Source organism: Globicephala melas, chromosome 9 (genome assembly GCF_963455315.2).
Source record: "Globicephala melas chromosome 9, mGloMel1.2, whole genome shotgun sequence".
Lineage (NCBI taxonomy): Eukaryota > Metazoa > Chordata > Mammalia > Artiodactyla > Delphinidae > Globicephala > Globicephala melas.
In genome coordinates, this window is record NC_083322.1 from 31945672 (window position 1) to 31960278 (window position 14607).

Here is a 14607-nt window from a genome sequence, read left to right on the forward strand (position 1 = left end):
CTTAAAGAGCAAGAATTTCATTAAGCAAATACCCTAAAAAGAATGTAGGGTAAGACCCCCGAAAGGAATTGGAAGCACTGGCCAGGAGGTCAGCTCCGCTCGCCGCCACACTGACCACTTTTCCTCTCCCAAGGGCTTAACGACTGGCGGGAAGGAACCCGGGTCGCTGCGCGCGCTCACGCGCCTGCGCCTGAGGGCCCAAGGCCCCAACGCTAGCGCGTCGCGCTTGCCCGCACAGCCTTCCCGCGCAGCCTTACGCGCTCCGGTGCGCAGGCGCAGAGGGAGCAGGCGGGCGTGCGGACGTGCGTGCGTGCGGCCGATTTTCTAGGGACCTGGGTGGCGGCCATGGCTGCAGGCCCCTTGCGCGGTCTGGCAGTGGCCGGTGGAGGCGAGAGTAGCGAGAGCGAGGATGACGGCTGGGAGATTGGGTATCTCGACCGGGCAGCTCAGGTAGCGAAGGAGGACTTGTCTTGGCCGCACCTGGATCGGTCTTCCCTGGCCATGAAACCTCTTACTTCCTCGCCTGTGTTTCCCTAATTTTTTTTCCAGTGTAAATACAGGCTTTTGGACTCCAGACCAATTCGCAGTTTCCCTACTGTGCTTTCCATCAAATGCGCTTCTTTAGGTTGTCGATGTAGCTCTTTACTTAGGTTTGGACCCATCATAACCCAAAGATAATTTTAGTTATGAGTTAGTCACAAACTTTGGATGTTGCCTCCCCCCACCCCCACCCCCCAAAAAAAGATGTACCAAAACTCGATCATTATTGTTTCCCGATGCAGTGGAAATGAAAGTATGTGTAACAGGAAAATTTTTTAACTTTCTGCTTTTTTAGAAATTAAAAGGACCGTTAGCCATTGAAGAAAAGCATGAAACATTTAAGAAAGCTTTGACTACAGGAGATGTTTCATTGGTCGAGGAGCTCCTGGATTCTGGTGAGAATTAAGGGACAGTTTCAACCTAACACAGTTGTCTCAGTTCACAAGGGTTCCTTATTTTATTTATTTATTTATTTGTTTTGCGGTACGTGGGCCTCTCACTGTTGTGGCCTCTCCCATTGCGGAGCACAGGCTCCGGACGCGCAGGCTCAGTGGCCATGGTTCACGGGCCCAGCCGCTCCGCGGCATGTGGGATCTTCCCGGACCGGGGCAGGAACCCGTGTACCCTGCATTGGCAGGCGGACTGTCAACCACTGCGCCACCAGGGAAACCCCAGGGTTCCTTATTTTAAAAGGTTTGAGTTGTTTTTCTGATGGAAGCACAGTGAATGTTAGTATCTCAAGTGTCCTACATGTCTTACTTGACTCAGTTCTCTCTGCCTTATTTTCTTCCTCTAACACAAATTTGGAATGCCACACTGACACCGTCCATCAGTTCTTCCACCTCCTTCAAAAGGTCTAGTCTGACTAATCCTACCCCACTTTGATAATCCTTACTTACTTTGCTCAGCATTTACTTGTCTATAATTATTATTATGTGTTTCTCAAGAATTGTTTCTAGTTATGTACATTTTAGTTATGTTCTTTGCCTGTGTTGGTTGTGTCAGTGTGTGAATGAGAATGAAGCAGGAATCTATCTGGATACCTCTTCCAGCCTATCACCTACTCAGTGTGCTTCCTTGGGAAAGTCATTTGAACTCCCAGAGCATCTATTTCTTTATAAAAACATTATAATTCTGTCTTGGGTCCCATGACATTTTTCTGTGTATTAAATTAAATATTATTTTTTAAAATTACCTTGACATGGAAGTGTGAGTTGTTGATAATGACTGAAATTATCAAAGGAGTAACAAGCATCTACTGTCTACCTGTAAATACAAAACATTCACATACAAAATTGTATATAGCAAAATGTTTTTCTTCTATGCTAGAGATGCATGGTTTAGTGGAAAGTAAATCATTTTGGAAACAGTACAGTTCTGGGTTTGATTATTAGCCCTGCCACTTGATGGCTCTGTAATCTTGACCAATTTAGGAAACTTCCTAAACTTCAATTACCCCCTTTTAAAAACCGGGATGCATTGTATCAAAGGGTTTTTTTTGGGGGGGGGATTAAAATGAGAGACTATATACGGGTCTTAGAACATATAGGCATTATGTAAATATTAGCCGTTGTAACAAGTAAGAAGGATCATGTGACTTTGTGGACAATGGAACTTGAATTTGTAATTAAAAAATTAAATTGAATAAAATTGGAATAATTGAAAGAGGCCTAATACTAGGATATGAACACGTGCAGGAGTGTGCATAGTGTTGGATGGGATGGAATAGGCAGAAATTTGTTTTAGAAAAGTGAGTTTACCTTGGGAGTAGTGGGACTAGGTGCACTGAAGTGTTGGAGGCTCTTGAAAGCATTGAAAAGAGCCTACTGGTAAAGTGTTTCGTCAGCCTTTTAAAATTTGTCTTTAATTACAAAAAAATTTTAACTTCCTTTTAAAAAAACAATAACAAATAGGTATAAGTAGAGAAACACCTTTGTCCCCACTTTCACCCGTATTACCTCTGAAGTCTCATTTTCACACGTAACTCTTGTTTTAGTATTTCCTGATTTCCTTCCAGATGTCATTATTTAACACTTTAAAAAATATTTTTACTTTTTTGCCTTTCAAAGCCATACGTATTCCTGCACCAGTTGGAAGTTTAATAAAAATATGAAACCTCCTTTTGAGTCAGCCATTTTTAGCAGTCTTTGGTTTTTGTTCTTCTGCTATGCACTAACATTTTCAGTTCTCTTTAAATTATTAAATATTTTAGACATTCAAAAATGTATGGCGACTTATCTTTTTCCCCCTGGAGATTACCACTCTCCTATAGTTGGTATTTATTATTCCTATGTACGTCTTTATACTTTTACTATATGTATATACCCCCAAACAATTTAGTGTTATTTTGAATGTCGTTGAGCTATAAAAATATATTGTGTCAATCCTTTTAAACGTATCTTTTTTGCAGTATGCTTAGAACATAATATGTGCTTAATAATTTACTTTTTTGAGCTTAGAGGTGATGATTATTAAGAATTTTTATACTAAAATGCCACATTTGCTTAGCCTTATCTTCACATCTTTTCCTTTTTACTTTTGCTGTCACAGTTTTGAGCAGTAAGGTCAATAAGGAAAGAATAATGAGAAAACAAAATGATCTTTTCTCTGATCTCATTCATATGCTTTCAGTTGCAGCAATTTAAAGAGGAAAATTTGTTAGAGAAGACAAGTTGGGTCAGCAGTATATATATATATATATATATATATATATATATATATATATACACTAAGACAGTTTTCTGTTGTTTTCTCCTAGGAATTATCATGCACCTTATATCAATTAAAGTTAGACAATTGGGAATTTGACAAATATAGTCTTTCAGTAACTTAGTGTTCCTACAGAAAAAAAGTGAGTTCTCCCTAACAAGTTTCCATTCCTTCAGTGATATGACCTTCATCTTTGCAGATGGAACACTTTAGAGCCAGAGACTACAACCTGTAAATTGTAAGGTATATGTAAGGAAGCCTATATTCAGTGGTTTTGACATAGAAGTTTTCCTTCTTTGAAACAGAAAAACGTTCTTTTTTTTTTTTTCTTTTCTTAAGATTAGCAGATATTTCTTAGGTTGAAGAGAGAGTTTGCCGCTTACATCTTGATCTCTTTATAGCAAAGGCTTTACATAAATGTAATGGGTTATGTTCACTGCCTTTTTATAATCTTGTCCTTGTATCGTATCTTCTATGCTCCTCCCCAGTCTTAGATCCAAATCTAGATTAGTTCAACCATTTTTTTTTCTTTTTTATGTGACTAAACTAATCAGTGCTATCGGGGAAAATCAGATGACTTCGGGGATTTGTACCATTAATGATTTGTTTGAGGATTTTAAGGTCAGCTGGCTCTCATCGTTTCTTAACAGTTACTATCCATCCCTTCCTGTCTCATTCTGGATGGTGGCTATTTAAAACTTTATCCTGCTCCTCAGGCCTGATATCTCTTCTGTGCCTCTCCTTATTCTAGCTCACTGTTTCGTTCATTTGTCCAAAGCAGAACTTGATAGTTATTTTCTATTTGTTCTTTTCCAACACTCCTCTTCCTCAAAGTAATTTTAAATTCCAATAACCCTGCCTTTGAAATGTCCTTTTGTATTTCTTCTTCTTTTTCTCTGCTGCCCTTGCTCTGACTTTTGCATGGACTTCCAGCCTCATAACCAGTTCTCCCTGCCTCCTATCCCACTCTCAGCAGTGGTACCTACATTTTCTTTATAATACGAGTATAATGATGTAAATCCCTGGATCACAAAGTATAGTCTACATTTCTTAACCCTAACCTACCTTTTTAACCTTATGTTTGGCCAGTAACCCATGGTTAAATTTTGCGTTGGGAAGGAGGGTAAAGGAGTTTTAATAAGGAATATATTTGTTTACACAATATTGTTTACACAATATTTGTTAATATGTTTGCCACCATAGAGATGTATGATAATATTCTAACTAAAAAGACATTTTTTATCTGTGAAACTTTTCCCAACTGCCCTAGAGAGAAAAAGGAAGCATGTAAAAACCTGTTCTAATATAAATATATATTATATGAAAAAACATTTGACAGATTCAGTCTCTTGGAAAATAGTGAAACTGAAGTGAACTATAGTGAAACTGAAGTTAGCTTTTTTATCAAAGTTCATATATAATTTTCTATTTTTCTGAAGCCATTATTACCAAGAAATTCCCTTCCATTATAAAGTACACAGTGTATGTCACTATGTGAAGTACTTTAAACATATTAAGGTGACAGTGATTTTTTTTTTTGGTGGGGGAGGTTTTAAAACCTTGTCTTTATATTGACAGGCATCAGTGTAGAGTTCAGCTTTCGCTATGGGTGGACTCCCCTTATGTATGCTGCCAGTGTTTCCAATGTAGCGCTGCTTCAGGTTCTGTTGGACAGAGGTGCTAATGCAAGCTTTGATAAGGGTAAGATGTTTTAAATATTTAAATATGTGAAAATGTACTTTGTATATTTCTCTGTTTAGAAGCCTAATTATATTCTGTTTGGGGGTGGTGATATATACTTTCCATGCTCTGTTTTCATATATTCACTTTAAACCTTTGCTCTTGAAAACAATTGTAATAAGGTTAAGATATTTGACGTAACTTAACTGATTATTTTTACTGTGATTTTCTTGATTCCCAAGCAGCTAATAAGCAAAGTGAAAAACATTAGTTTTTTTAAAAAATCTTCCTATTAGTTATATTATATAAACAACATAAAAAACAAATTAGAAACCATAGATATTTTGAAAAACCTTCTATCCAAAGAGGTAGATTCCATTTATATTATCGTTATAAATGGTTGTGTTCTTACTATATACCTTTAACTTCTATGCTAGAGAGTTTTGGTTATTTTTAAGGTAAAATGCATTGAAAGAAAACACTGAAAAGCTGATAATTTAGTGGAAAATTGCTTGAAAATCAGTCTTTGGAATTTACAGCTCAACTCTGAATTATATCACGTAAAGTTGTTTCAAAGATAATTTATTAAATCCATTTGTTTCTGTCTTTGTCAGTAGTGCTTTGATTGCTTTTGAAGAATAAGAGTATATGTGCAAATGCTATTTAATTATTATATTGAATTACTGATTATTTTCTACAGGTTCCCAATAGACAATTCATTTCGTAATTCAGGTATAGGTTTCATTTTAGAATTAATTTTCATATTAATTTTGTACTACATTAGATATTTGTAAAATCATTTCTGTTTTTTTCTCATTTATATATTTTATATAAATTCTTGTCTTATTGACAATTTTATGTTTAATCTGCTGCTGTGGTAGGTTTTTCTTATTATGTCATTTAAAAATATCACCCAGCGGAAAAAAAGAAAAATATCACCCAGGGACTTCCCTGGTGGTCCAGTGGTTAAGACTGCTCTCCCAATGCAGGGGGCACAGGTTCGATCCCTGGTTGGGGAACTAAGATCCCACATGCCACATGGCGTGGCCTAAAAAGAAAAAAAAAACAATCTCCCAATGAAAGCTATACTTAGAAATGAGATTTTTGAAAGTGTATAAAATGTTGTGCTCAAAAAACTGATTAATAGTTTTCTTTTTCTGCTTCTTGTAATCAGAGGAATACCTTTCAGTTATAAAACACTTTATATTTTGCCCAGCATGTTCACATAAATTATTTTATGTATCCCACAGACCCCCTCAGGTGGAGGGCAGGCTTTAGCTTCTTATATGTAAGTTAGGTCTACTAAGATATCACTGGAATCACAGTTTATCAGTGACAGAACTGGGACCAGAATCTATATTTCTATATTTGGTCAATATTGAACCACAAATGTAAACCATGGCTGGCATGACCTATTTTTAATTCCCCAATTCTTACTTGAGAATTGTTTTTTGTTTTGTTTGGGTTTTTAATTTACCCTGATCTCCACTGATGCCATAGAAGCCAAGGGAAGAAGAGTTTTAGGAAATGGGATGGGCTAAGAGAGATCAAGTAGAAAAGGACTAAAAAGAAACCAATACATGTAGCAGTTAGGACATCTTCAGTAGGATGGTTTGGGCGTAAGCCAGATTTCAGTGAGTGGTCAAATGAGTGAGAACTAAAGAAGTGAAATCAGAGAATATCAATCATTGTTTTTTAACCATGTGTTCAAGGCATACTTTAATCAACCAAAAACTATTCAACTCCAGGCAGTAAATCTGCACAGAGCTCATGCTCTGAACCACTTTCCTATTCTCTTGAAGAAATGAGAATAGGGAAAGGAAATTAGTAAATGAATTGTAGATATACTTTGGAAATTGATAGTTCATCCCTGAGCTCATTTTTTGGTGAAGGAATACAAAGTTATCCGCTAAGAACAAGAGATTTGGAAATAGGTTATAGAATTTTAAGAATGCAATAAATATTTAGAATCTTTTGAATGATAAAAGAAGTTAATTAGATACACTTTCTGATGTGTGTGGGGTTTTCCTCACCTTTCCTTTCACTATAGATAAGCAAACTATTTTGATAACTGCATGTTCTGCTCATGGCTCAGAGGAACAGATCTTGAAGTGTGTAGAGCTACTACTTTCAAGAAATGCTGATCCAAATGTTGCTTGTAGGTAAGAACCTTACCATTTGTTCAAAAATGATGAAGATACTTTTCTTTGATTATCAGCCTTTTGTTTGATTATGTTAAACACTTGACAGCATGATTTTTTAAACATCATGAGCAGTGTGTGTTTACTTGGCCACATAGCTGATGAATGAAAATAAGTCATAAGGTCATGGTTCCAATTGTACAAGAATATCAAAGGAAGGGCATGTCATTAAAGTAGTCTTTCAATTTTTAATATTTAGAGGAATGTCCTAAGAAGTTGAATGAGAGGGAAAGTACAACAATAAACTGTATCATTTTCCTTTGAATTACACACTCAAAAGAATATGATAATTGAGCTATAATAGTAAAGCCTCTTAGTATTCTCTCTATACAGCACAGACCCACTAAACAATTTACACAGATACTATGAATTCCAAAATAATATATCAAAATGTTTCCATTTTTCCCAAGACTTTTCCAGTTAACTATATTATATATGTAATAGTGCCTAGATGCATAGAAGATAAGCAGTGAACGTATCTTGCATCTGTTAAAATGTCAATAATAAAAAAAAAATGAATCATATTATTTCAAATTTCTATCACTGACTTCCTTCTTGTCTGGCTCCAACTTCCTATTAAAGCTCTTTCTGTTTTATTTAATCTTCAAAATGAAGCAAGAGGGAAGTAGCCCATCCAATAGAAAATGTCTAGTGTGAATAGAATTGTAATGCCTGATATATAGAAGTAACTAGGCTTTACTCTGGAAGTTATTTTCTAATTTAGCTTAGTTTCTGTGACCTGTATAGCAGCTTTGGAAGGTACTGTACAGCTGTAGATAATTCCCAGATCTTTTCTGAGGCAGAGATTTTGATTTAGTAGAGTGGTTCAAGCAAGGTCTATTTGGTCCTCCAGTGGGTTTTTGGCAAAGCCTGGAGACTTTTTTTTTTTTTTGGCTGCATTGGGTCTTCGTTGCTGCACGCAGGCTTTCTGTAGTTGTGGCAAATTGGGGCTACTCTTCGTGGGGGGGCACAGGCTTCTCATTGTGGTGGCTTCTCTTGTTGCAGAGCATGGGCTCTACACACACGGGCTTCAGTAGTTGCAGCACGCAGGCTCAGCAGTTCCAGCACGCGGGCTCTAGAGCGCAGGCTCAGTAGCTGTGGCACAGGGGCTTAGCTGCTCCGTGGCATCTTCCCAGCCCAGGGCTCGAACCGTGACCCCTGCATTGGCAGGTGGATTCTTAACCATGGTTCCACCAGGGAAGTCCCTGGAGACATTTTTGATTGTCACATCTGGGAGACACTGCTGGCATCTTATGGATAGAGGCCAGGGATGCTACTAAACATCCTACAATGTGTAGGACAGCCCCTCAAAACAAAGAATTGCCCATCCCAAAATGTCAAAAGTGCCAAGCTTGAAAACTCCAGTGTGAGAAAAGTCAAAGCTTATGGAGTGGATAATCAGTATTTAACAAATTAAGATTTAAAAGGAACTGGGAAAGAAACTACCTGCGAATTCTTAGCAAATCAATTCACAGGAACTTTTATTCTCTCATTTACAATATAATCGCTAGTTAGGTATACCTTTTGAATCTGATTATACCTTGAAATTAGGAACTCCAGGATACCTTACTGAAGTAAACTTCAACAGGTGCTGTAATTTTTTTTTATTGTTGAATTTTATTTATTTATTTTTTCATACTGCAGGTTCTTATTAGTCATCAATTTTATACACATCAGTGTATACATGTCAATCCCAATGGCCCAATTCAGCACACCACCATGCCCACCCCACCGCGGCTTTCCCCCCTTCGTGTCCATACGTTTGTTCTGTATGTCTGTGTCTCAACCTCTGCACTGCAAACCGGTTCATCTGTACCATTTTTCTAGGTTCCACATACATGCATTAATGTACGATATTTGTCTTTCTCTTTCTTACTTACTTCACTCTGTATGACAGTCTCTAGATCCATCCACGTCTCAACAAATGACTCAATTTCGTTCCTTTTTATGGCTGAGTAATATTCCATTGTATATATATACCACATCTTCTTTATCCATTCGTGTGTCGATGGGCATTTAGGATGCTTCCATGACCTGGCTATTGTAAATAGTGCTGCAATGAACATTGGGGTGCATGTATCTTTTTGAATTATGGTTTTCTTTGGGTATATGCCCCAGAGTGGGATTGCTGGGTCATATGGTAATTCTAATTTTAGATTTTTAAGGAACCTCCATACTGTTCTCCATAGTGGCTGTATCAATTTACATTACCACCAGTGCTGCAAGAGGGTTCCCTTTTCTCCACACCCTCTCCAGCATTTGTTGTTTGCAGATTTTCTGATGATGCCCATTCTAACTGGTGCAAGGTGATACCCCATTGTAGTTTTGATTTGCATTTCTTTAATAATTAGTGATGGTGAGCAGCTTTTCATGTGCTTCTTGGCCATCTGTATGTCTTCTTTGGAGAAATGTCTATCTAGGTCTTCTGACCATTTTTGGATTGGGTTGTTTGTTTCTTTAATGTTGAGTTGCATGAGCTGTTTATATATTTTGGAGATTAATCCTTTGTCCGTTGATTCATTTGCAACTGTTTTCTCCCATTCTGAGGGTTGTCTTTTCATCTTGTTTATGGTTTGCTTTGCTTTGCAAAAGCTTTGAAGTTTCATTAGGTCCCATTTGTTTATTTTTGTTTTTATTTCCATTACTCTAGGAGGTGGATCAAAAAAGATCTTGCTGTGATTTATGCCAAAGAGTGTTCTTCCTATGTTTTCCTCTAAGAGTTTTATAGTGTTCCGTCTTACATTTAGGTCTCGATTCCATTTTGAGTTTATTTTTGTTTATGGTGTTAGAGAGTGTTCTAAATTCATTCTTTTACATGTAGCTGTCTAGTTTTCCCAGCACCATTTATTGAAGAGACTCTATTTTCTCCATTGTATATCCTTGCTTCCTTTGTCATAGATTAGTTGACCATAGGTGCGTGTGTTTATCTCTGGGCTTTCTATCTTGTTCCATTGATCTATGCTTCTGTTTTTGTGCCAGTACCATATTGTCTTGATTACTGTAGCTTTGTAGTATAGTCTGAAGTGAGCGACTCTGATTCCTCCAGCTCCGTTTTTTTCCCTCAAGACTGCTTTGGCTATTTGGGGTCTTTTGTGTCTCCGTAAAAATTTTAAGATTTTTTGTTCTAGTTCCATAAAAAATGCCATTTGATTTTTGATAGGGATTGCATTGAATCTGTAGATTGCTTTGGGTAGTATAGTCATTTTCACAATATTGTTTCTTCCAATCCAAGAACATGGTATATCTCTCCGTCTGTTTGTATCATCTTTAATTTCTTTCATCAGTGTCTTATAGTCTTCTGCATACAGGCTTTTTGTCTCCCTAGGTAGGTTTATTCCTAGGTATTTTATTCTTTTTGTTGCAGTGGTAAATGGGAGTGTTTCCTTAATTTCTCTTTCAGATTTTTCATCATTAGTGTATAGGAATGGAAGAGATTTCTGTGCATTAATTTTGTATCCTGCAACATTTCCAAATTGATTGATTAGCTCTAGTACTTTTCTGATGGCATCGTTAGGATTCTCTATGTATAGTATCATGTCATCTGCAAACAGTGACAGTTTTACCTCTTCTTTTCCTATTTGTATTCCTTTTATTTCTTTTCTTCTCTGATTGCCGTGGCTAGGACTTCCAAAACTATGTTGAATAATAGTGGTGAGAGTGGATATCCTTATCTTGTTCCTGATCTCAGAGGAAATGCTTTCAGTTTTTCACCATTGAGAATGATGTTTGCTGTGGGTTTGTCGTATATGGCCTTTATTATTTTGAGGTAGGTTCCCTCTATGCCCACTTTCTGGAGAGTTTTTATCATAAATGGGTGTTGAATTTTGTCAAAAGCTTTTTCTGCATCTACTGAGATGATCATATGGTTTTTATTTTTCAGTTTGTTAATATGGTGTATCACATTGATTGATTTGCGTATATTGAAGAATGCTTGCATCCCTGGGATAAATCCCACTTGATCATGGTGTATGATCATTTTAATGTGTTTTTGGATCCTGTTTGCTAGTATTTTGCTGAAGAGTTTTGCATCTATATTCATCAGTGATATTGGTCTGTAATTTCCTTTTTTTGTAGTATCTTTGTCTGCTTTTGGTGTCAGGGTGATGGTGGCCTCATAGAATGAGTTTGGGAGTGTTCCTTCCTCTGCAATTTTTTGAAAGAGTCTGAGAAGGATGGGTGTTAGCTCTTCTCTAAATGTTTGATAGAATTCACCTGTGAAGCCGTCTGGTCCTGGACTTTTGTTTGTTGGAAGATTTTTAATCACAGTTTCAATTTAATTACTTGTGAATGGTCTGTTCGTATTTTCTATATCTCCCTGGTTCAGTCTTGGAAGGTTATACCTTTCTAAGAATTTGTCCATTTCTTCCAGCTTGTTCATTTTATTGGCGTAGAGTTGCTTGTAGTAGTCTCTTAGGATGCTTTGTATTTCTGCGGTGTCTGTTGTAACTTCTCCTTTTTCATTTCTAATTTTATTGATTTGAGTCCTCTCCCTCTTTTTCTTGATGATTCTGGGTAATTGTCTGCCAATTTTGTTTATCTTCTCCAAGAACCAGCGTTTAGTTTTATTGATCTTTGCTGTTGTTTTCTTTGGTTCTATTTCATTTATTTCTGCTCTGATCTTTATGATTTCTTTCCTTCTACTAACTTTGGGTTTTGTTTGTTGTTCTTTTTCTAGTTCCTTTAGGTGTAAGTTTAGATAGTTTATTTGAGATTTTTCTTGTTTCTTGAGGTAGGCTTGTATAGCTATAAACTTCCCTCTTAGAACTGCTTTTGCTGCATCCCATAGGTTTTGGAAGATTGTGTTTTCATTGTCATTTGTCTCTCGGTATTTTTTAATTTCCTCTTTGATTTCTTCAGTCATCTCTTGGTTATTTAGTAACGTATTGTTTAGCCTCCATGTGTTTGTGTTTTTTACGTTTTTTTCCCTGTAATTCATTTCTGATCTCATAGCGTTGTGGTCAGAGACGATGCTTGATATGATTTCAATTTTCTTAAATTTACTGAGGCTTGATTTGTGACCCAAGATGTGATCTATCCTGGAGAATGTTCCATGTGCACTTGAGAAGAAAGTGTAATCTACTGTTTTGGATGGAATGTCCTATAAATATCAATTACATCTATCTGGTCTATTGTGTCATTTAAAACTTCTGTTTCCTTATTTATTTTCATTTTGGATGATCTGTCCATTGCTGTAAGTGAGGTATTAAAGTCCCCTATTATTATTGTGTTATTGTTGACTTCCTCTTTTATAGCTGTTAGTAGTTGCGTTATGTATTGAGGTGCTCCTATGTTGTGTGCATAAATATTTACAATTGTTATATCTTCTTCTTGGCGTGATCCCTTGATCATTATGTGGTGTCCTTCCTTGTCTCTTGTAACATTCTTTATTTTAAAGTCTATTTTATCTGATATGAGTATTGCTACTGCAGCTTTCTTTTGATTTCCATTTGTGTGGAATATCATTTTCCATCCCCTCACTTTCAGTCTGTATGTGTCCCTAGGTTTGAAGTGGGTCTCTTGTAGACAGCATATATATGGGTCTTCTTTTTGTATCCATTCAGCCAGCCTGTGTCCTTTGGTTGGAGCATTTAATCCATTCATGTTTCAGGTAATTATCAATATGTATGTTCCTATGACCATTTTCTTAATTGTTTTGGGTTTGTTTTTGTAGGTCCTTTTCTTCTATTGTGTTTTCCACTTAGAGAAGTTCCTTTAGCCTTTGTTGTAGAGCTGGTTTTGTGGTGCTGAATACTCTTAGCTTTTGCTTGTCTGTAAAGCTTTTGATTTCTCCATTGAATCTGAATTAGATCCTTGCTGGGTAGAGTAATCTTGGTTATAGGTTCTTCCCTTTCATCACTTTAAGTATATCATGCGTCTCCGTTCTGGCTTGTAGAATTTCTGCTGAGAAATCAGCTGTTAACCTTATGGGAGTTCCCTTCTATGTTATTTGTCATTTTTCCCTTGCTGCTTTCAATAATTTTTCTTTGTCTTTTATTTTTGCCAATTTGATTACTATGTGTCTCGGCATGTTCCTCCTTGGGTTTATCCTGTATGGGACGCTCTGCATTTCCTGGACTTGGGTGGCTATTTCCTTTCCCATGTTAGGGAATTTTTTTGACTATAATCTCTTCAGATATTTTCTCTGGTTCTTTCTCTCTCTCTCTTCTCCTTCTGGGACCCCTATAATGCAAATATTGTTGCATTTAATGTTGTCCCAGAGGTCTCTTAGGCTGTCTTCATTTCTTTTCATTCTTTTTTCTTTATTCTGTTCCACAGCAGTGAATTCCACCATTCTGTTTTCCAGGTCACTTCTCCGTTCTTCTGCCTCAGTTATTCTGCTATTGATTCCTTCTAGTGTAGTTTTCATTTCAGTTATTGTATTGTTCATCTCTGTTTGTTTGTTCTTTAATTCTTCTAGGTCTTTGTTAAACATTTCTTGCAACTTCTTGATCTTTGCCTCCATTCTTTCTCCGAGGTCCTGGATCATCTTCACTATCATTATTCTGAATTCTTTTTCTGGAAGGTTGCCTATCTCCACTTCATTTAGTTGTTTTTCTGGGGTTTTATCTTGTTCCTTCATCTGGTACATAGCCCTCTGCCTTTTCATCTTGTCTATCTTTCTGTGAATGTGGTTTTTGTTCCACAGGCTGCAGGATTGTAGTTCTTCTTGCCTCTGCTGTCTGCCCTCTGAGGTGCTGTAATTTTGATTTGTACTTTTAGCAATGGCTTATGATAAGACTTGCCTCTCTGGATTCTTGGAAAATTGTTTTTCGTTGGTGCTGTTCAATTTTTGTTCCTACTTCTACAAGATACTATAGATATTGAAGTCTTTAACCCTTCCAGTCACTTACCATCTTGTAAACACATTAAAGGAGAAGTTAAGCAAATCAGTGTCAGACTATTCTATTTCCTTAAGAACTAGAAGGTGTCTTCTAGATACATAGGGAATATTTGGAAAAAACATTTCATTTGAATTAAAATAACACAAGGTTAGAATCTCAAGCTAAAAGTATAAGGCAACCACACAATTTCAAAACTCAAACTCTAGAGAATTTGCTGAATTTGAAAGAGTATAAGATTTAGATTTGTATGTGGTCAACTAAAATAAATAGAGAATTCTACAGCATGGCTGAAGAAAAGAGTAATCTGCATCTAATTAACAAATGTGAGAAATACCTGAAAAAACAAACTATTCAACTGCTTTTATTTTAATGCTCAAATAAAGCAATAAAATGATTAAATTGTGTTTTCTTGCAGAAAAAGGATCTTGATAGAGCTAGAAAGAGAATAAGTCATGGCAAATAGTGCTGTTAGGCTGCAGATTTTATACAGATCGCATTAGTGGACCTACGGGGATAGCATGCTGGCAGTGTAAAGAAAAAAATCTCAGGACACAGGAGAGTACAGTGAGATTTGGGGGAATTTTAGAGGTAATTCATTAGCAGTGGCAAAAATTGAAACCTATTAGAAGATTGGG

General features: G+C 36.7%; 1 protein-coding gene across 1 annotated transcript in view; it reads left to right on the forward strand.

Moving 5' to 3' along the window:
- Nucleotides 1–345: 345 nt before the first annotated feature.
- The window catches only part of ASZ1 (ankyrin repeat, SAM and basic leucine zipper domain containing 1), a 79686-nt gene continuing 65424 nt past the window's right edge, over nucleotides 346–14607 (forward strand). Inside the window, exons 1-4 of the mRNA XM_030857635.2 lie at nucleotides 346–450; nucleotides 836–935; nucleotides 4828–4950; nucleotides 6980–7091. Coding sequence (XP_030713495.1) covers nucleotides 346–450; nucleotides 836–935; nucleotides 4828–4950; nucleotides 6980–7091 — 440 coding nt within the window. The remainder of the gene's footprint in view (nucleotides 451–835; nucleotides 936–4827; nucleotides 4951–6979; nucleotides 7092–14607) is intronic.